Source organism: Mus caroli, chromosome 13 (assembly GCF_900094665.2).
Source record: "Mus caroli chromosome 13, CAROLI_EIJ_v1.1, whole genome shotgun sequence".
Lineage (NCBI taxonomy): Eukaryota > Metazoa > Chordata > Mammalia > Rodentia > Muridae > Mus > Mus caroli.
Genome location: NC_034582.1, coordinates 10196124 through 10216601, shown reverse-complemented (window position 1 = coordinate 10216601; position 20478 = coordinate 10196124). Strand labels below are relative to the sequence as shown.

Sequence of the window (20478 nt, the reverse complement as noted above, 5' to 3'; positions counted from 1 at the left end):
ACAAAAAACAAACAAAACAACCTGAAAAAAAACAAAAAAGTCTTATGATTAATACTGTGCTGGACTCAAATACACTAAGGCAAATCTAGAGAGATTATTAATAATACTCAAGACCTTTAGTAATTTTTTTAATATTTTGTGTTTTATCTGCTTGTATGTCTGTCCATATGTGCTTACCTAATGCCCGCAAAGGTTAAGAGGGTTTCAGCTCCTTTGAAATTGGAGCTGTAGATGATTATGAGCTACCATGTGGGTATTTGGAACTAAACCCAAATTCTCTGCAAGAGCAACAACTGGTCTCAACCAATGAGCCATCTCTCTAGTTCCTCAACACATGTCTTAAATAGAAGGGCACTGCAGAGGGTAAGGCTCATCAGCTAAAGCACCTGTAGTGCAAATGTGAGAACTGGAGTATGGACACATAACACCCACACAAATGTGGGGCAGCTTTTAGTCCCAGCACTCAGAAGGTAGACACAGGATTTCCAGAGCAAACTAGCTAGACTAGTTAGTCAACAGGCAAGCTCTGGGTTCAAGTGATGTATCACTGGTACCCAATAAACACACGTGCTCATACACACACCACAGATATACAATAAATACACGAATAACAATCGATCAAGGTGTCACCTTCCCATGTCTTAAAATGTTACTGTCTACTTAGTAAGCTATGGATGTATTGTGACAGTAGTACAGTACAGCATGTCAACAAATATTCTAAAATAAAGCTATTTCTAAATTTTATGTAATATTGATCAAAATATTTTCAATTACATTTAAACCATAGAACTGCCTACTTCTTCATAATGATAAGGACATTCATAAACAGTCTATTATCCTAAGTGTCTTTTATCCTACGATGCCTAGGGAAAATCCAATTAAAATCATGCATCATACTTCCACAAAGGAAATGGGTTTAAATGCCCCAACTACTTGTTTGCTTCTAAGGACTTACAGTGATGGCTCTTTTCTCATTAATGAGGGAGATGCAGCTCTGACCTTAGTTATATTACCACTATTTATAGTTAAGAGGAGTTCTACCATAATCTAGCGAATCAGTTTACCTACATGAGATGCAGAAACACACAGGATCTAACACACCAAGATTTACTTACTCACTTGTCTCCTAGGAGACCAATTTTGTTTGACACTTGATTGCTATAGTACAACTACAGAATGCTCCCAGGCCCTGCTGAACCACATCCATTCATGAATCCAACCACATTCTTTTCATGAATTTATCAAAGAACAAATTCTTCCAGTTCCAAAAGTCATAACCTATATTAAAAACTAAAATTATCTTTCAAGGAAACATAGGTATATTTGTTAGTAAAGGGGGCAATGAGATATACTAAAGAAAATATATGAAAATCAGAGTGATTTTACCATTTAATTTCCAAAAGTCAACTATGAGAAAGTAAGAAAGAAGTATATGCAAACTTTACTCTTAAAAACTAAAAGTTGGTTTTAACAGTTTATTATGATTATTTTTAAAATGTGAATCCACTAAACCATGTAGAAATAAGTCTGCACAAACAAAACATACTTTAAACATGAAAAAGTCGAGTGTGTGAGGTCTTGATTGTTCCAGCACATCTTCATTACGCTATGGCAGCCAAGTAATCCCTCACTTCAGTTGGAGTGAGCCTCCTAAAGCCAGCCTCATTGCAGATCCCAACTTCTATGTTATCTTCTGTCATCTGCCCTTCAAAGCTTTCCTAATTTAGAAAGGAAGGAAAACGGTCAATTTCACAAGCAGTTCATTAGAAAAACCATTTGAAATCTAGTTGGTGGATATTGAGCTAACCTTTAGGGTTAAGATGGCTGTATGAATGGCATCCTCCAGTTCTAGGTCTTCATTATATCTAAAGAACAAGATTGAAAAATAGTGTAGCACTGTTTAGAGTCTTCATGGTTATTTTAAATAAAAGAGCAGAAAAAAAAAACATGAAATCTTTTTTAAAAATCTAACCCTCCTAAAAAACTCTAATTTGTAAAAGTATCCCCTAACCATCTCACTGAGACTGCTGTCCCCAAATAATGTGACAGTTGCTACTGAACTTCTAACACCATGAAAAACTTCATTATAAAAATGCACTTTATGTTTTAGCAATACTACAATAAAAGTCAAACTGTTGCTAAAATCATGATACTGTAAGTTACAACTCAGCATGCTGAAGACTCATTAAGAGGTAAAAGTTAATGTGCTTTACCAAGATTGAGGTTACAAATTGATTAAAAGTCTAAGATCTTTAATAACTTTAACATGAATATTAAACGAAAACCATACAGAGAAGCCTCATGTGTTACACCCCTGGTATAAAACACTCTGTCCAAAACATCAGAGACGTCTGGAGTACAGTGAACACACTGAATTCAGAATATCACCACAAATAAATCAGAGTGGCTCATGGTCCACACTGACAGCAAATGTTTCACAGTGCTTCATTCTTACTTTAGCAAATACACACATGTGATCTACTCAAGACCAACTATTGGTCTTGAGCAGATACCAATTTGTTTTGTTTCAAACAGGTCCTAATTTTGTAGCATAGCCCAAACCAGAGCCCACTCTGTAGCCCAGGCTGGACTTGACTTATAGCAATCCTCCTGCCTTATCATTACAATTGCTGGAATTGCAAGCATGAGCAAGCAGAAGCAGGTAGAACTTTGTGAGTCAGACACCAGCATGGTCTACATGGTGAGTTTAAGAGCCAGATACATGGACAAATTCTGTCAACTATTCCCACAACCCCAAATAAATATTTTTAAAAAAGAAATGAAACAAGGTTGAACAATAGCCTTAAGAAATAAATAATACTACCACTAACGTCACTGAATACTAAGAAAAGATTATTCGGATGTTTTCTCTCTTATCTCTAGCAAAACTCAAATACATAGTGATGCAATGGACTTGCTAGATCCGGGAGATAAATCATTCAAAGAGGGGCTGGAGAAAAGGCTCAGTAGAGCACTGACTGCTCTTCCAAAGGTCCTCAGTTCAAATCCCAGCAACCACATGGTGGCTCACAGTCATCCCTAATGAGATCTGACACCCTCTTCTCATGCATCTGAAGAGTACAGTACTACAGGGTACGTAGATATAATAAACAAATCTTTAAAAAAAATTTTTTTTTAAATTCATTCAAAGTCAGGCGTGGCAGTGCACGCCTTTAATCCCAGCACTGCGGAGGCAGAGGCAGGCGGATTTCTGAGTTCGAGGCCAGCCTGGTGTACAAAGTGAGTTCCAGGACAGCCAGGGCTATACAGAGAAACCCTGTCTCGGAAAACAAAAACAAAAAACAAAACAAAAACAAACAAAAAACCCTTCATTCCAAGAGTTCTGGCCCTCATGTGATCCGCCTGCCCTGGGAAGCCTACCTTTTCTCAAGGAAAGTTTTCCCGTTCACATAGTTCTTTCCCATTGCTGTGGCCTTCCAGGCAAAGTAAGCTCCCTAATCAGGAGAGACAAAGACATTTTAAAACATTCACACAACTCTATTTTTTTGTTATCTGTGTTTAACTCTAGTTGGTCTCTAACTTCCAAAGTCATGATAATTTATTGAAACTGAATGGCAATTTCATAGAATAAGTTTTGTTTAAAGGCTGTAGAACAAAAAACAAGAATCATGAATAAACTTCGGTTAATGACTGTGGTAATGGTTTAGTTTGGTATTTACACATATACACACATACATATACACATATCGAAACTCATCAAACAGATAACAATGAATTAGTGCAATTATTATATACTTTTAAAGCAAGATAAACGGAAGTAGGAATTAAAGTAAAATATCAAAAATCATAGCTTAATGGAGTGAATGCATCTAAGCTGTCTCACATTATCCTGAGACCTAGGGACCCTTATCAGCTTTACTGAATAGAGAGGGACTTTTATTAAAAGTATCAAAACCTTTCAATATTTTGATGGGGTCATGAAAAGTTTGGCAACAGTAAAAGGTTTCTAAATATTTAACAATTAAAATTTAGCTCAAAATCAATGTGTAAAGAATCCAAGGTGTTGCCAGGCAGTAGTGGCGCACGCCTTTAATCCCAGCAGGCGGAGGTAGAGGCAGGCGGAGGTAGAGGCAGGCGGATTTCTGAGTTCGAGGCCAGCCTGGTCTACAAAGTGAGTTCCAGGACAGCCAGGGCTATACAGAGAAACCCTGTCTCAAAAAACAAAAACAAAAACAAAAACAAAAATAGGAATTCAAGGTGTTTTAAGACCTCTCCCACGATACCTAAGTGATGTCTCCAGAGCTTTGCCTCAGAATGTGATGCACTCTACTGTTTACACCAACATGCTACACAGCACCAATCAACATTGACCGGAGAAGTCAGTGATTGGTGCTTTTTAGAATCATACTGATTTAATTAAAAGAAATGAAGGACAATGTTGTCCTATCATCATTCCTCAGCATAGATGCCACTGTTAGAATTTTCTATTTTTAACTTTAAAATTATTATTGGGTTGTTGATTTGAGTTTCATAAAAAAGATTTATTAAATGGATTTTGGATTGGGGTTAGAATTTGCAATCATTTTTAAATGGCCCTAGGCATTTCCCTAACATTTCTGCAGCAAGTATTTATGTAAAGTGGTTTCCTTAGCACTGACAAATATAAAATCAAAGTATCAACTCGGAAAAAAAGTTGAAGCTCCAAGACCCTGCAGATTCGAATATTCTCTAAAGACTTAATTCTTTATGTAAAAATAAACAAGCTCATTGATCTCATTACTATGCAAACTTGCTTCTGTTTTAAATAAAAGCTAAAAGTATATATATATCAAAGAACTGTCCTCAGCGAGGTCTGTGACTCACTGCCAGTCAGTGTGTTACTTGTGTATGTTTATTTTATTTTTTATGTTTTACTTGTATATTTATTTGCGTACTTTATATTTACCATGGTTACAATTACTTTCCCAGGTGAAAAGGGGGGCAAGTGGAATGTTGAAGAGGCCCTGCGTGTAACAGCCACATCTGGGAAAAGCAAACATGAATGTAAAAGTGAGAGGAAAGCTTCTCGGGGGCGTGTCTTGTTAGAGTATAGTATACAGTACAGAAGAGGACAGCGAAGTGTGAACACAGTCCCAAGGGACTGCCCTCCTCAGCTGGCCGGGAAGGCAAGACCACAGACCAGACGTTTAGCTTCAGAAGCTCACAGATGGACTCAAAATTCGGTTACTTTTGTTTTGCCATGTTAATTTGTAAGATAGGATTCTAAGGCTTGCATCAAGAGGACTTGTACTTATCTAATAAACAAAGCTTCACTCCTTAACCTTGAACTTTTTCTTAGGCTTCTCCTCACAGCAAATGCAACAATGTAGAATAAACCCAGATCCAGATATCACTTTCTGCTTTAGAAAAAACAGCTCAGGGCTGGAGAGATGGCTAGGTGGTTAAGAGCACTTGACTGCTCTTCCAGAGGTCCTGAGTTCAATTCCCAGCAACCACATGGTAGCTCACAACCCTCTGCAGTGGGATCCCATGCACTCTTTTGATGTGTGTCTGAGACAGCTACAGTATACTCATATAAATAAAAATAAAAACATAAATAGTATTTTTTTAAAGAAAGAAAAACCAGTGCCATCAAGACACCTTGTAAATCCCAGTTGTCATCAAATTGATGACAAACATTGTAACAGTGGCCTCCTGTTATACATCTGACTGAAGTGTTTGCCAAGGTAACAGAGTCACAAAGTAACAGAGTTCAAGAGGCCTAATGAAATTTGATAACTACAACAACTAGTACATGTGGATTCTAGTACATGCTAATGAACATGACCAAAAAATGGTGAAAACTAATGTATCATTTAGCTTATCAAAGACAGCACTATAAAAATGATGAATGAGCAAACAAATATGTACTACCTTATACTGTCTTAAAAAAGAAAAAAGAAAAAGAAAAAAAAAAAAAAGCAGCCTGAGAAATGGCTGAGGGATAGGAGCACATCCTGCTCTCAGAGAGGACTTGAGTGCCAGTCCCAGGCCCTTAACTGCAGCCTTAGTGGGATCTGACTCCTCTGTCCTCCACAAGCACCGCAGTCAGCCACAGGCATACAACCACAGACACATGAATACACATGATTCAAGGTAAAACTAAATCTTTAAAAACAAGAGAAAGAGAAGGAAAATACTGCTAAATATTAAAGTTTTATGGTTTCTACTTTTATTACATGTATAAAAAAACAATTCTAATAAATACTTCAAATATATGTAATGATACTTACAGATGGATCTGACTGAAATAAATATGGTCGTCCCTCATTCCACCCACAAATGAGTAAAGAAACACCAAATGGACGAACACCACTATAGAAAATAAAAAACAAAAATGACTTGGAATAATGTAAGAATTTAAATATATTCACAAGAAAAGTAATTACCAAGTAAACTGAGTTAGACTTAACTTTAACTTCTAAATGAACCAATATAAAATGAATTGTCCTTATTACTGTTAATAACCGTAGTAAATCCAAATCAAGTAGTTTAGTTCCTAAAAGTTAACCAGAAATTACTTCTCAGTGCTACATAATTACAAAATTACACCTCCAAGAGATGAGGCATGGTGGAAGACAGTAGGTCACCGATTCCATCCTAGATGATAAGGGTTAATGTTTTTTCTCAGAGTAGGTTTGATCTTGTAGAAGTGAATTAGTTTCTATGGAGTGGGCCACCCTACTGTGGGCCTCTTACTGTGTGACCTCAGGCCATATAATAACTATGAACCATGTCCTTGGACCTGCAGTCCTCTGAACTAAATAAACCTGGCTCAGGTATTTTGTTAGAGCAACACAAAGAGGCTAAGCACATACTTTGGTATTATGTATGGTATTACTATCTAAGCATGGAGAAGCCTGTACTAACATTTAATTAATGCCTCTTTCCTACTAGGCTTATGTATCAGCAGTTACCTTTACACTATTTCAGTCACGTTATGATTTAAGAATATTGGGTGGCTGGAGAAATGCTTAGAGGTTAAAAGTCCTGGCTGCTCTCCTGAGGTACTGAGTTCAATTCCCAGTACCCACATGATAGCTCACCATCTCTAACTGCAGTCCTCATATGATCATCATGGAATTAATGCCCTCTTCTGGTATACAGACACACATGAAGACAAAATACCCATATACATAAAATACATACATAAATAAATCTTAAACAACAAAAGAATATTGAAATTAAAATGTTATTGCTGTCTTCATATTTCACCATCACTTCAGATTAAAAAGCTAATTACTGAACACTAAAGATTACAAAGTACACAGGCAAAGGGCTTTCTTAAAATCAAGATGCTGATGTCTGTTGTTGGATGAGAACACATTTTTCCCCTTTTTCCTTCATTTTGAGACAGTGTCTAACTATGCAACCTAAATTTGCCTTGAATTTGCGATCTACCTTCCGAAGTGTTCCGAATACTAGGTTTACAGGTATATCACCATATTGCCACAGTTTACTACCTTAAGAAATTATTTCAAGTCAAATCCAGAAACAATTGTTATCAGTGATTTTCTTCATTTGTTCAGCTTTAAATACAGAAAGAATAAGAAGACTTCTATGTACCTGATTTCTTTCACACAATTTTTTCTTCTTCAAATTCATAATGCATTTCTTCAAGTACTAACAGTGACTCACCCTGACTGTGTGTACTCCTGCATCACGGATGCTACCCTCTGTACCAGCTGGGCTGTGGGAATGGGTTCTTGGTAAACAAGGTAGTATTGCTGAGCAAGTTTCCGAGCTCTGTGTACAAGTACTCTAAGGCAATAGAAAAAAACAATTAAAGTTGTGACACACTACTAACTCCCCCACAACTTTCTTCTAAAAGAACATATAATACAAACTTAGCACTAGTCTCTCTTTAGCAGTCATCAGCTCAGAGTTAGCCTCACTTTAGAAAAGATTCATTAGAGAATCACAGTAGGAAACAACAGAAAGAGAAGCAGGGACTAGAGGAGTTAGTAGCAGATTTAAGGGACCTGGAGAGACAGGTTAAGCATTAAACACATAGAGGACCCAGATTCAACACCTAGCACCACACGGTGGTTCACAACTATCGTGACTCTATTTTCAGTGGATCCAATACCTCTTCTGGCTACTGGGGGCACTGCATGCATGTGATGCAGATACACATGCAGGTCAAACACTGTATTAAGGTAACCGATTTATTTAACAAAGTGAGAGCTTTGTGTCTCCCTCTGTGACATCTTCCAGGCATGAAATCCTATGATTGTAATGGTTAATCCTGGTTGTCAACATAACTATAACTGGAATTAATAGAGATCCAAGCACCCGTAAAGAATTTTTAAAAATCAGATTATTTGAAGCAGGAAGATCCACACTAAATCTGGGCTATACTTTCTGATGGCAACCCAGATAAAAAAGTCACAGAAGGAAGGAAACTCCTTTAGGCTCCTTGCCTGACTCTTACTTGTCATAGCTGGACAGTGTCTATGCTGTTGCTGCCACCTATATTAACACAACTTTATCAGGACTCCAAGACAGACTGAAGACAACAGCAGCCTCCTGCAGGAATCCCTCAGGACTCCAGCATTAGACTGGGTCTGCTGAGACATGCAGCCTTCTGTACTGAACGACTTCTGTATTCTCAGCCTTTAATGCCACCAGACAGCCAATGTTGGACTGCCCAGGCTACAACCTGTAAACTAGTCTAATAAGACACACACACACACACACACACACACACACAACCAGTACTGCTCTTTTAGAGAACCTGACTAACCTAACTATATAGCAATCAAATATAGCAAAGGATTTCCCCCACCTGCTCCTGCGCTACTTTATCTGAAGCATGCACTCTATCGAGGACACTCAAGCCTTCCCGTAAGTTTATTTTCTCATCAATAGTCCTCTGCAGTGTCCATTCTACACAGTGGTACAGAACTTTCCATGGCAGGAAAGCAAATGATGTTTTGATAACTCCGGGGCTCTACCTTGTCCTATAAAATCAAAATAATTTTCATTTTAATTGCACATGGTAAAAAGCTGCTAATTCCTTTCAACTTCCTGGGACCTCAGTGTAGCAAGTGTCACTCTCTTTTCCAGTGGAGTTCAGAGGAAGCAATTCTATATGCCGGAGTCCTGCCTGGCCACCCAGAAGCCTTCAGGGACCTTTGAGAAAAGCAGGTATAAACAGAATGATGTTAACTCTACATGGCCCCTGCTTTTTCTTGTTGCCTAACCCACTGTAACAATATATTATTACAGCATGAATGCATTCAGTCATTTCTAAGGTGCTTTAAAACACCCAAGCCCTTCCTACCGAGTCCTTGGATGGAGGGAATGAGAGAGTGATGAGAAAGCCGGGTAAGAAAGGCATGTCATTAACCACCTGTTTACAACCATGAGTCACAAGACCAGCCTCCACAGAGTGATCCTTGCAGGCAAACAGAACTTAGCTGTCGGCAGGCTGCCATGACTCTGAAACCAAACAAGAATTAGGACGACGTGATGAGAAAACATCATCAACAGTACACATACCTGTAATCGGGGCCCATGCCACTATACACCAAACCGATGTGTTTGGTTATGGGCTCCACCTTGTGTACACTCCTTTCATCATACAGGATGGATTTCTGCTTTTTCTCAGTTGCTAATACTACGCCATTTGCAGCTTAAAAAGAAGAAAAAAGATTAATACTACAATGTGTCCTTCATTAGCCTTCTACTTACAGATGCATTGAATTTAAATTTGTTGCCTTCTCTAGACTGTAAAACCTTTTTCTGGATCCTTACACAACACCAAGAAATAAAATAAAAAATAAAAAAGTAAAATCCCCATAGCTGCAGGCATTACCCAGTCTCTCTCAATATTTTCAGGTTTATTGGTTTTAATCTAGTTAAGCCTTCTAATACAAATAATAAGAGATTTCTCTAAAAGGATACTAGAACATACAATAATTTTATCTTCAGATGTTTTATAATTAGCCCTTGATAAAGAAGATAAAACTCCATAGAAAAATAGAACCAATGAAAACAATAGTTTCCTGAAGAAAAGACAACTTATGAATTATCACAATAGATTAAAATGCTATATTTGCTGTAAATTTTAAATTTCTGTGCTGAATGCTATTTTCTTAAAACTTCAAAATTCTTTAACACAAAGATCAATAAGAATTATGTAACATCTATTTCAGAATGTTATTTCTTTTAACTTCAAAGTTCTCTAAACCAACAAGAAGACTGTTAAGGCTTATGCACATACACCTATTTCGGCTATTCACAAGCATCTGAAGAGAAGGAAACACTGAATTACCTTTAATCCCCACTGAAGGGGCCCCTCCAGCCACCGCAGCCAAAGCATACTCAATCTGGACAAGCTTACCAGATGGGCTGGAAAAGAAACAAAGACATTCTCCCTGTTCACACATTCTCAAATCTTACAGGACACCCGACAGGAGGAAAACAGAGGCCACACCTCACTAATCTAACCTTCTGGCCTTTGAAATCTACCCTGAAGGTGTTTGGAAGCTAAGCTTGCCAGACTAGGGAGTTGGTCCAAGTCTCGAATGGGCACAAATTCTCTTTCCTGTGTTCTGTTGCTGTTGTTTTTTCCCCATCTCTGGTTAGCAAAGCATTCCCACTACCTCTGTTCCCCACTTCAGGCAAGTGAACCGAGAACTCAGGCAGCTGCTGTGCTCATGAGTCCCAGTACCCCACTGCCTCTTTCAACAAAAAATCCCCAGGAACACGTTTGGTAGAACGCAAACCAGTCCACGCCAATTTCTTTCGTTCATTTACCACTCCTCACCAAATGTAAGCTGCTAGCTAAACCTTATCATGTTTTTTTTTTTTTTTTAAGACTGTTATAATAAAGAAATCTGTTTGTGAAAACATTCAGATGTTTTTTATAAAAGACTCAAGGACTGAGGATGCAGCTCCTATGGTAGAGTGCTTGCCTAGAATGCATGACACAGCATAAATAAGGTACGGGAATGCACTACTAAAATCCCGTCACAGAGCAAGTGGGGGCAGGATGAGCTGAAAGGCATCCTTAGTTACTGGTCATTTGAAGTCAGCCTGGGTCACCAATAATTCTGACACAAAAAGAAATTAAATAGTTAATAATTTAAAAACTCAGTCCCTCACCATCTATGTCCATTTGTCTCAGCTATAATGAAACGACTTAGGACCATATTTGTTTTGTTTACAAATATAAGTGACTACCATGCAAAATTTAGTCTCTGTCAATTATATAATGAAATCATTTGCTAAGGAATTTAATGGAATTTATTCAAAGATTTCAAAACAATAACATTAACTCACTTCTTATGTGAAACTGTAAAGGGCAATTCTCAAAAGATAATATATTGTAACAAAAAGTTTATTAATTGTTTTCAAAGCCAACAAGGTTTGAGTCCTGATTTACCTATTTGTGGACAACCTTGAAAAAGTTCAATTGTCCAGGTTCATCTATAACTCATCATACATAGGTGGTAATGGAAAAACCACTACTAGTTACTGTTATATTCAACAAGTAGATCCTGGCTGCCTTCAGCTGTCAGTCCTTAAGAAAATGGTCGAAACACAGTCCTTTGTCTAAGTTCATCCATGATGGTTTTTCTTAAACAGGGAACAATAGTTCCCCTTAACTGCACTTTGAGAAAATATATATAACTCTTTAATTCTTTCTCCCAAAAAATAAGGGTCTAAATCGTTTTAAAGCAATTTGTTAGTGGATCAAGCAAAATACAGAGGTTATCAGTTTTGCGTGTGCCACGAAAACCTGACAGGAAATCAGCGCCTTCATTTTATACTTCTTAAGCTTCTACAGGAGCACAGGCGAAACCGAAAGCAGTGTGAGCTTCAAAGCACATAGCTGCTAAAGAGAGACTAAAACTAAGATTTAACAGTAAATAAGGATCTCCCAAAAGAAAAAGGACGTCTCACACGTCCCTTAAGGAGTCAGGGTTTCCAAAGCTCTGGCTCAGGCCTAGCCGGGCCAGTAAAGAAATCCTGGGCCTGAAGAGAGCAGCTGAAAACAGACTATCTCAAAGCACCCTTCTCCTAGTCTAGAGGGAGAGCCAGTGCTTAGTGCTTGGCTTGGGGCCTCCCGTCCCTCGGCCCGCAACACGGCCGGCCTCAGCCAGGGCCCAGGCCTGGCACCGAACATGACTCTGCAAAGCTACGAGTCCAGCTCCGTCACCGCGCACTCCTACGCAAACACCAGACAGATCCAGGTCCGACACACGGAACCATGTCTGGGGCGCTCCTGTGATCTGCGACGCATGGAACCTGGGGGTCCCCCGGGTACCTGAATGTAGTCAGCGAGAAGCTGTAACCGCGCTCTGCCATCTTTACCCGGAAAGTCGGAACACAGTCACGCACATGCGCAGTAAGGCTGCTTCCTTTAATTTTTTTTTCTCTTTGCTCTGATTGGAGAAAAGTCACCCAGGGGCAGCTGGGAGTTGGAGTTTTTTGGATCCCAGCCGACCTTTGACCCTTGCGCATGCGCAAGAGCGGCCTGCGCATGCTCTGAGCGAGGAGGCGGGGAAGTGGGCGGACTTAACGCATGCTCTCAGCCCGCGTCCCGCTCTGTCTTGAGAGGGTCATGGCTCCTTCGTTGCTGCTGCTTTCACTACCATGGCCGGTGCGTCCCGGACCGCTCCAGAGGTGCTGGGAGCTACTACAACGGCAACTGCAGCAGAGCTGGAGTCGCTTTGTCAGTCCTCCGTGGGGTCCGTAAGGAGAGAATTCGTGGAAAGTGGGTTGGTGAGGGCTTCCGGGTTGTAGGACAGAAACAGCGCGTGACTTTTGGTTGGTTGATTGGTTCGTTATTTTATTTATTTATTTATTTATTTATTTAGACTGACTCCGTAGCCAGGGTGGTCTAGAACTCACTGTATAGCCCTGGCTAGCTTCGAGCTCCTGGTGTCTTGGGCGTTAAATTTGAGATTGCTGTGTTATTTACAGTATATCCCACAAGTGATAATGCCCAGTCTGAACAGAGATATATTTTATTATATCTCAAGCGCAGTATAATAAATAATTGTCTCCATGTTCTACCTGAGATAATCATTTCAGTCCATTCGTTGTCTAATAGACCTGTGCTTGGACAGTTTATGTAGTGGTAAGCAGTCCTAAGAATTGAACGAAAGTTCGCAAGTCTGAAGAACATAAGAAAGGGTAAAGAAGTGATCTAAACAATTTAGAAAAACAAAGGTGAAACACTTGACAATCTCATAAATAATAAATCTTTTCTTAGAACACAGGTCAAGATTAAATATTAAGGAAGAATTTAATGGCTTTAGGAACCTACCAGGTTTAAAGAAAAAGGAGCTAACTGGATCAGGATAGTGTGGTACAGATGATGGCCATTGTAGTCATCTCAGTGATGTGAGTGAGTTCAGGGAGTCTCGGAATTAGATTACCGTGCACTACTTGTTACTGAGCTACAGTGTCGCGAATTATATACAGAGGAAGTGCTTAGTAGAGTAGCCTGGCTGCTTTAGTAGCTTGCAATAAGAAAGCATTCCAGTTGAAGTATTTTAAATTGCCTTTTATATGAGCTTTAGTATATTTTAATAGCTGGGGATTATTACTAATGTTTGTTGTGTTTAACATTCAAAACTATTTATGTCAGGCCAGCCATATGGCTCAGTAGTAAAGGACCTTGTTGCTAAGTCTCAGGACCTGGGTCCTAGCCCCATGGCCAGTATGACGTAAGGAGAGAACTAACTCTGAAAGCTGTCCTCTGACCTTCCATGTGCACATATACTCACAAACACATATAATTTATAGGTGTGTATATTTAGTGACACTACACATGTTGACTGTTACAGAAAATACTGGCTGTATTCATTTAGGGACTCAAAGTTGATTCGGTATCTCTGTTTTGTTTTATAGCACCAGCATTAGCCGTGCAGAGACCATCCATCCTCACAGAGCTAGCACATGATACCTGTGAAAATAAAGAGAATTCCAGCTTTTTAGATAGTATCTTTTGGATGGCAGCTCCCAAAAACAGACGCACCATCGAAGTTAACCGATGTAGGAGAAGAAACCCTCAAAAGCTTATTAAAATTAAGGTAATGTGTGGATGGGTGTAGGTGTGTGCACGTACACACTCTCTTCCTCAAGTCTAACACTGAATAGCTCGGTATTGTATTGGTGTAGCAGAGAAAACCAGCCTTATAATAGTCTTAGCATCTTGTTTGGCTCATTGTGGATAAATACATAATCTAATTCTTCCTTAATGTTTTAAGATACCCTTAATGAATCGTCCCATTGTGTTGTTGGGCTCCTTGTTGGTTATTTATTATTTGAAGTTAGAGGACTGATAGAGCTCTTAATTCAAAAGTCACATGAGATCGTTACAAACAATTCTTCTGAAAAATCTCCAAACTTCTTGACTATGGTTTTAATCGTTAATGTGGAATTCACTACACTCATATAATGAAAATATTCTACTCAAGCTGGAGATTAGACAAAAGAATTTGAGAATAGTTTATCCATAGGCTATACAAATAAAAATATACCAGATTGGTAAACTTGAGTTTTAGTCCTAATTTTCTTACTAATTTGAACTCAGTGTTGCTATTATTTTTTTTTCAGTTTTCCTGTTAAAATATATTGTTGAACTAGATAGTATATAGTCTTATGTAGCACGAACATTCTCAGAAAGCTACAATGTCAGCATGTAAGAGTTCTTGCTGGTGATTATGTATTATATTGCTTGTTATTAATATGTTTTTCTTTGTTTTAAAGAACAATATAGACATTTGCCCTGAATGTGGTCACCTGAAGCAGAAACATGTCCTCTGTGGCTATTGCTATGAGAAAGTACGCCAGGAGACGACAAAAATCAGACAACAAATAGGGGCTCAAGAAGGAGGTCCTTTCAAAGCTCCTTCCGTTGAGACTATGGTACTGTACACAGGAGAGAAACCATCAGAGAAGGATCAGGGCAAGAGGATTGTTGAAAGAAACATAAAGAGGCCATCTTGGTTCACCCAGAATTGAACTGAAAAATGTTAAAAAGATAATTTCATAGTTAGGCACTTATTTAAAATCAGGAGTCTTCATTTTCATGTTGTGCCTGTTTTCAAATTATCAATGTATTTTAAAATGGATTTTGTTAGTTGTTACTTTTAAATGAGGTAATTTGAAGACTATCATGAATAAACTCAGCATATTTATGTAAAGGCTCAATGGATTAATTTGTGTATTTCTATAATGCTGTTGGGTTTTAATTAAGCAGTTGTGTCAGTGAGAAAAGAATTTAGAACAGGTATGTGGTACACTCATTTGTATTCAGGAGTAGAAGCAGGAGGATATCTTGAATTTCAGGCAAGCCAGGATACAAAGTGAGATTCTGTCTAAAAAAAAAAAAAAAAAAAAAAAAAAACCCAAAACAAACAAACAAAAACCAAGTTTTTTCTTCTTTGTTGGTGCTTTAGAACAATTTACTTTTTATGGAACAAAGTGTGCTAATTTACGTAAATAATAGAAATAGTTTTCCCATTTTGCATTAATCAATCACATTCCATTGTCATTGTAGATGCTTGTGAGAAAGCAAACCCAAGATAAACCTTTCAAATAAATACCCAGAGTAGGGCCTTTAAAGTACCAGTTGTTGAAAATGTATATATCCTGTCAAATTTATTTTCAATGTCTACACCCCACCTGTCCCTTCTATATGCAGTTGATAACATTTTTTAAATATAATTTTTAGCGATTTGTGTGTGTGTGTGTGTGTGTATGAATTTCAGTGCGCCTCAGTCCCACTCATCTCCCTGTCCTCAACCCTAGCAACCTATCAGTGCTGGATTCTTACTGGTATTTCTTTCAGATTGGGTCTGTAGGACTGGCCTCATCATGTGCATTAACAATTCATAGATGGGGTGGAGGTTGGGGTGGGCCAACTTAAAGCCCTGAATCTGGGCCTGGATGATAGCTGAGTTGGTTAGCCCACCAGCTCTCATGCTCTTACACCACTAAGGCGAGCTCTCCTGTGCCCATGTCACCAGGGCCATTCTTACCAAGCTCCCTGCTGTATTGTATTTGATGGTCTAGGTGCTGGTCTTCCTCCCCAGTGCTGCATCAGGGTTGCTCTCGAGCACTGGTCAAACTTCTGGGTGTCTTCCACCTGCTGACAATGCCGGTAGCCATCAGGGGTCCTCTGAAGTTGATAACAAAAGATTTGTCTCTCAATGGTTTTAAATCTGTGCTAAGGAACTCTACTGCCTGTGATTATCATTTGTTGTTACATTAAATGAATAGACTGTAACAATTCTTCAGCTATAATTCTTAGGTAGCAGCATCATTTTAGGGACTGTGTTATGAATAACAACTTCATCTATCTCAGTGACAGAAGTGTCTTTTCTAACTGCTTTTCTTACCGAATTCTCCAGCAAAGGGCATGTGGATCAACCTGATGTCCTTGGGACACCATAGTCCACTAGTCATCGAGTGTCTCGTCACTTCATTTAAAACAGTCCTTAGAAGTTTTGTGTTACTTGCCTTTGTTTCTCACGTATCCCCATTGACCTGTGTATTCATTCATCTTTTCCAAGTTCATGAAGTCACTAGTGAGAGTTAAAGGTACAGTTTAGAAGAGAATGTGAAGAAAACTAGAGGGCCAACATATTTGAGTCTCCTGGACTCAGGTAGTTAAACTCAGGGCTAGCTTTATAGTTTCGACCTTTGAACCACATTAGGAATTGCCGTAGTTCAGGTAAACATCACTACGTAGCCAAACTGTAGGGCAACAGTTAGTCTTCTTATGTAATAAACTATCAGGCCTAGCCATACTATAGACATTTGCCTCCTATCAAAGCTACCAGCCTGTGGCTAGAGGACAAGGTTACTCCAGGGGAAGAAAGCAGTCTGCAGTGTTGAATGAAGCCCACTAGCAGCAGATAGAACTAAGTCGAGCATCCCTGTGTTCAGGGCTTCTCTCTCCCACCTGGGAGTCAGGTGACACTCTCCCAACCTTTTCCTCCCGACATTCTTGGGTTCTTGCAGAATGGTTTGTTTGAGGTTTTGTTTTTCAGGATAAATGGGCTTAGGATGATATACATACTGTTCAACACATCGTAGACTCAACATTTCCAGTCTCTTTAGATTTGCTTCTCTGGTAGCCTAATATTTTGAGATTAGAACATTTAAAGTACTGCTAGTCACACCCACATCTTCCCTTGCTAGTCACACCCACCCCTGCCAGCTAAATCTGTACCCTACTTCACCACTTTGAAAACAGTCAATTTACTTCAGCAAAACTCTAGTCGTTACAATGGTTTTCTCTTTCCTTCTCAAGCACAACAATGAGCAATACCTTGACTCTATCCTGTCTCCAAAGAGGCACTTAATTTAGAGAGACAGGAGGGGTGAGGTGAAGAGAGTGCACTGGGGTGGGCCAAGAAAGTACTTAAAAGAGACAGACTGTAGGTCTGGCTGTTACCTGTACAAGTGATGAACAGACCATGATGGTGATGGCCAAGGATATAGAGAGAATGAACAGAAATTGCCACGTTTCAGAAACGGGACAAGCTAGGTTTGGTGATTGTTTTGTGTGGTGCCGAGTCCAGAAGGTGTGAATGTAAGGCCGTGGGAGTCAGCCCAGTGCTGCTGCCAGCAGGCTAGGGGCTCCCTTTCCTCTAGGGGCCTACACTCAAGGAAAACTAGGTTCTGGGGTCGGGCCAGACGGCTCAGGTAGGTAATCTGAGTTCAGGCTCAGAGAAGCACATGGCAGAAGGAAAGAACCATCTCTCAGACGTTCTTATCGCTGACCTGGCAGAAACAAAAAACAGCCTAAAGACATTTAGCTGCCAGACTTTTAGGACAACAGACACCATGAAAGTGAAGTTTCTCCGAGTGATCTCTTGGTAGAAAAAACTCTGAAACTTGATGCCAGAGTCTTGTCTTCCAGAAAAGAAACTTCACACAATGCTAACAAGTTGTTAACAGACTGCCTTGCAGATTAAGAATGACCTCCAGATGACAGGCCACAACTTGATTGAGACTGCTAAAAATACATTCCTGACCCTCTATTTACCCTGCAGATGGACTGGAGGGTCTCCCTGAATCTCTTGGGCCTTCTTCCCAATATGAATAATCCCACATTGAATAAATCTCTATTCATTTTTCTCTTAATTTGACTGTTTTAGTTTATTTTTCAAGGATGGGTTGCTGAACCAAGCTTCTTGAGTCATAAACTGTAAGCCCAAGTTCAGAAACACTCTGACACCCACACATGTAACTTGGAAATAAATAAATTAGTAATAAGATGAAATGAAGGCAAGTTCTTGAGTAAAACACAGAAAAGAATTTTAGTATGATGCTAGCTGCAGCAAAATTCTTAAGATCCTTAAAAAATAAGGGAAAATAAAGCCAAGCATGTCAGTCTACACCTTTAGTCTCAGCATTCAGGAGGCAGAGGCAGAGGGATGACTGCAGGCTTGAAGACAACCTGATGTATAAAGACTCAGGATAGCCAGGACTACATAGAGAGAAACGCAACCTCAAAACAAAATAAAAAAGAATTAGGGAAAATACAAGTTTAAACACAAATGGAAGAGAGATGTGCTTAGGTATCATATTTAGATGATGGATATATGAAGATAGATTCCTCCCTGCAATTTTTATGTTATATTGATACAATATACAGCAAAACCTAAAGACTGACACAATTTAAAAATTAAAGTTTAAAAATAGAGTGAAAATATGTGAATTTTAATTTATGTAATTTTTCTTTAAAATTTCTTAAATGGCCCCACCCATGCACATATACCAATACTAAACACTTCGTGTTTTAATTGGGGAATGGAAATGCATGCCTTTAATCCCAGCACATGGGAAACAAGAATGCAGACTTCTGTAAGTCTGAGGTCAGCCTACAGCAAGTTACAGACCAGCCAGGGCTGTGTAGTGATGACAGCAGAATCACACCTGAGAGCTGAGAACTTGATTGTTACTTGGTCCTGGAAATTGTGTGCCGTCTCCAGTCAGACTGGCCTCACAACAGCTGTCTCTTACTAGGGGATAGGCGGGGAGGTAGTTGCTCAGTTCACAGACTGGTTAATTTTCAACAGTCACTGCCATTTTCCATAATTCATTCATCTTCTGCACAGGTCAAGTAGAGATATAATGGAGAACGCTGCTCCTGAATCTTTCAAGTTTTTAATGGTGGTACTAACTTCTCGAATACCTCCAGAAATCCAATAGTGTTTCGGATTCACTGTTTTCCAGGATAAAGGCAACTTTGATGGCTTCCATTTGGCCTTTCCAACCATCATAGCCTCGGCTCACAGCTCAGGGAACTAACAAGGCAACTCTTTTAACTTCTAAGTAAATCCCAGCTATACAGTTAGGGACTGGGGAAGTAGTCATGGTCCCACTGTCCCAAATTCAAGTCAGGTGTTAACCAATACTCAATTATTAATCAAGAAAATAACCTACAGACTTGCCTACCAGAAACCACATAGCCTTCAAAGTACCACAGAAACAGCTCTGATATGCCCAGATTGTAAGTTGCTCCAAAGACCACCAAGAGTCTAACTTGTATGCAAAAGCAAAGAGTCTTTATTTAAGCTCAAACTCAGACCTGTAAACTTCTCTAACACAGTGGATGGGTGGGGAAGGCCCTGAGCTGGTAAAATCAAGTCTTTTTATCATGGTTATAAGTAGGGTAAGGGGCTTTCCAACTTGGCAGTTACATAATTGGCTAAGATTTAAAGGTTATAAGCTTGGTGCAGTTTTATTGGCTAGTAATGCTTTTACCTGGCTATGAACAGTGAGGGTCAGCTTGAGTAATCTCATGTGCAATGTTGGATTCTGTCTTGCTTGATACTGATTGGTTGCTATTAGGGTGGAATGGCTGTTGCTAAGGTGGTGACTAAGGGTGGAGTGGTTCTAGGAACAAGTTATGGTTTTTCTAGTAAATGAGATCAAACTAGGGGCAAGCTAAACATAAGATGGAGTCTAGGTACAAAATGGAGTCTATTAGGCTAAAACTAGCACAGTAAGGCTGGTCTTTTTAATAGGCTTTAACAGTCTGCGTCTCTTTCAACATTCCTATTTTCTAAACTCCCACAACAGCCTAAACTCTAAGTATCCAAAGGCTTTTTCTAGCCCAAAGTTTTAAACATTCCCCAAATCAACATGACCAGTCTACCACACCAATATCCCATGATCCTGCTACCAATTTCCATCCTGTTTGGCTTCTTGATTGCTACGGCCAAAAGCAACTTGAGGAAGATAGGGTTTATTTCATCTCACCCATCTATTGTTGAGGGTAGCTAATGCAGGTACTCAGGACAGGGACCTGAAACCAGAAACCAAAGCAGGACGGTGCAGGAAAGCAAAGATGGTGCAGGAAAGCTGCTTTCTGGCTTACTCTGCATGGCTTACTCAGCCTGTTGTCCTACTTCATCCAGGACTATCTGTCTTTGGATGTTGTTTATCACAATAGAGAAGCAAACCAGGACAAGGACAGGGAAGATATTAGAGTTTGAA

General features: G+C 39.3%; 2 protein-coding genes across 2 annotated transcripts; one reads left to right on the top strand and one right to left on the bottom strand.

Moving 5' to 3' along the window:
• Window positions 1-1440: 1440 nt before the first annotated feature.
• Psma2 (proteasome subunit alpha 2) lies at window positions 1441-12359 on the bottom strand. Its single transcript, XM_021180262.2, has 8 exons — window positions 12278-12359; window positions 10280-10356; window positions 9505-9637; window positions 7639-7761; window positions 6234-6315; window positions 3382-3455; window positions 1808-1865; window positions 1441-1718 (listed from the first exon to the last, which is right to left on the bottom strand). Exons 1-8 carry the CDS (start codon window positions 12316-12318, stop codon window positions 1602-1604), a joined length of 705 nt encoding a protein of 234 aa, XP_021035921.1. The 5' UTR covers window positions 12319-12359; the 3' UTR covers window positions 1441-1601.
• A 148-nt stretch (window positions 12360-12507) lies between these two features.
• Window positions 12508-15700, top strand: Mrpl32 (mitochondrial ribosomal protein L32). Its single transcript, XM_021180585.2, has 3 exons — window positions 12508-12701; window positions 13870-14051; window positions 14731-15700. The coding sequence occupies exons 1-3, from the start codon at window positions 12536-12538 to the stop codon at window positions 14983-14985; spliced, it is 603 nt and encodes a 200-aa protein (XP_021036244.1). The 5' UTR covers window positions 12508-12535; the 3' UTR covers window positions 14986-15700.
• Window positions 15701-20478: the final 4778 nt, after the last annotated feature.

What these genes read in the sequence shown, in the direction of transcription:
- Mrpl32 (XM_021180585.2), top strand. Translation starts at nt 12,536, where the DNA reads ATGCTCTCAGCCCGCGTCCCGCTCTGTCTTGAGAGGGTCATGGCTCCT. An exon ending in CTTTGTCAGTCCTCCGTGGG is followed by an intron (nt 12,702 to 13,869) that starts GTCCGTAAGGAG and finishes TTTGTTTTATAG; the next exon opens with CACCAGCATTAGCCGTGCAG. An exon ending in AAAAGCTTATTAAAATTAAG is followed by an intron (nt 14,052 to 14,730) that starts GTAATGTGTGGA and finishes TTTGTTTTAAAG; the next exon opens with AACAATATAGACATTTGCCC.
- Psma2 (XM_021180262.2), bottom strand. Translation starts at nt 12,318, where the DNA reads ATGGCAGAGCGCGGTTACAGCTTCTCGCTGACTACATTCAG. An exon ending in CCCTTCAGTGGGGATTAAAG is followed by an intron (nt 9,638 to 10,279) that starts GTAATTCAGTGT and finishes CTTCTTTTTAAG; the next exon opens with CTGCAAATGGCGTAGTATTA. An exon ending in CAGGAGTACACACAGTCAGG is followed by an intron (nt 6,316 to 7,638) that starts GTGAGTCACTGT and finishes TATTTTCTATAG; the next exon opens with TGGTGTTCGTCCATTTGGTG.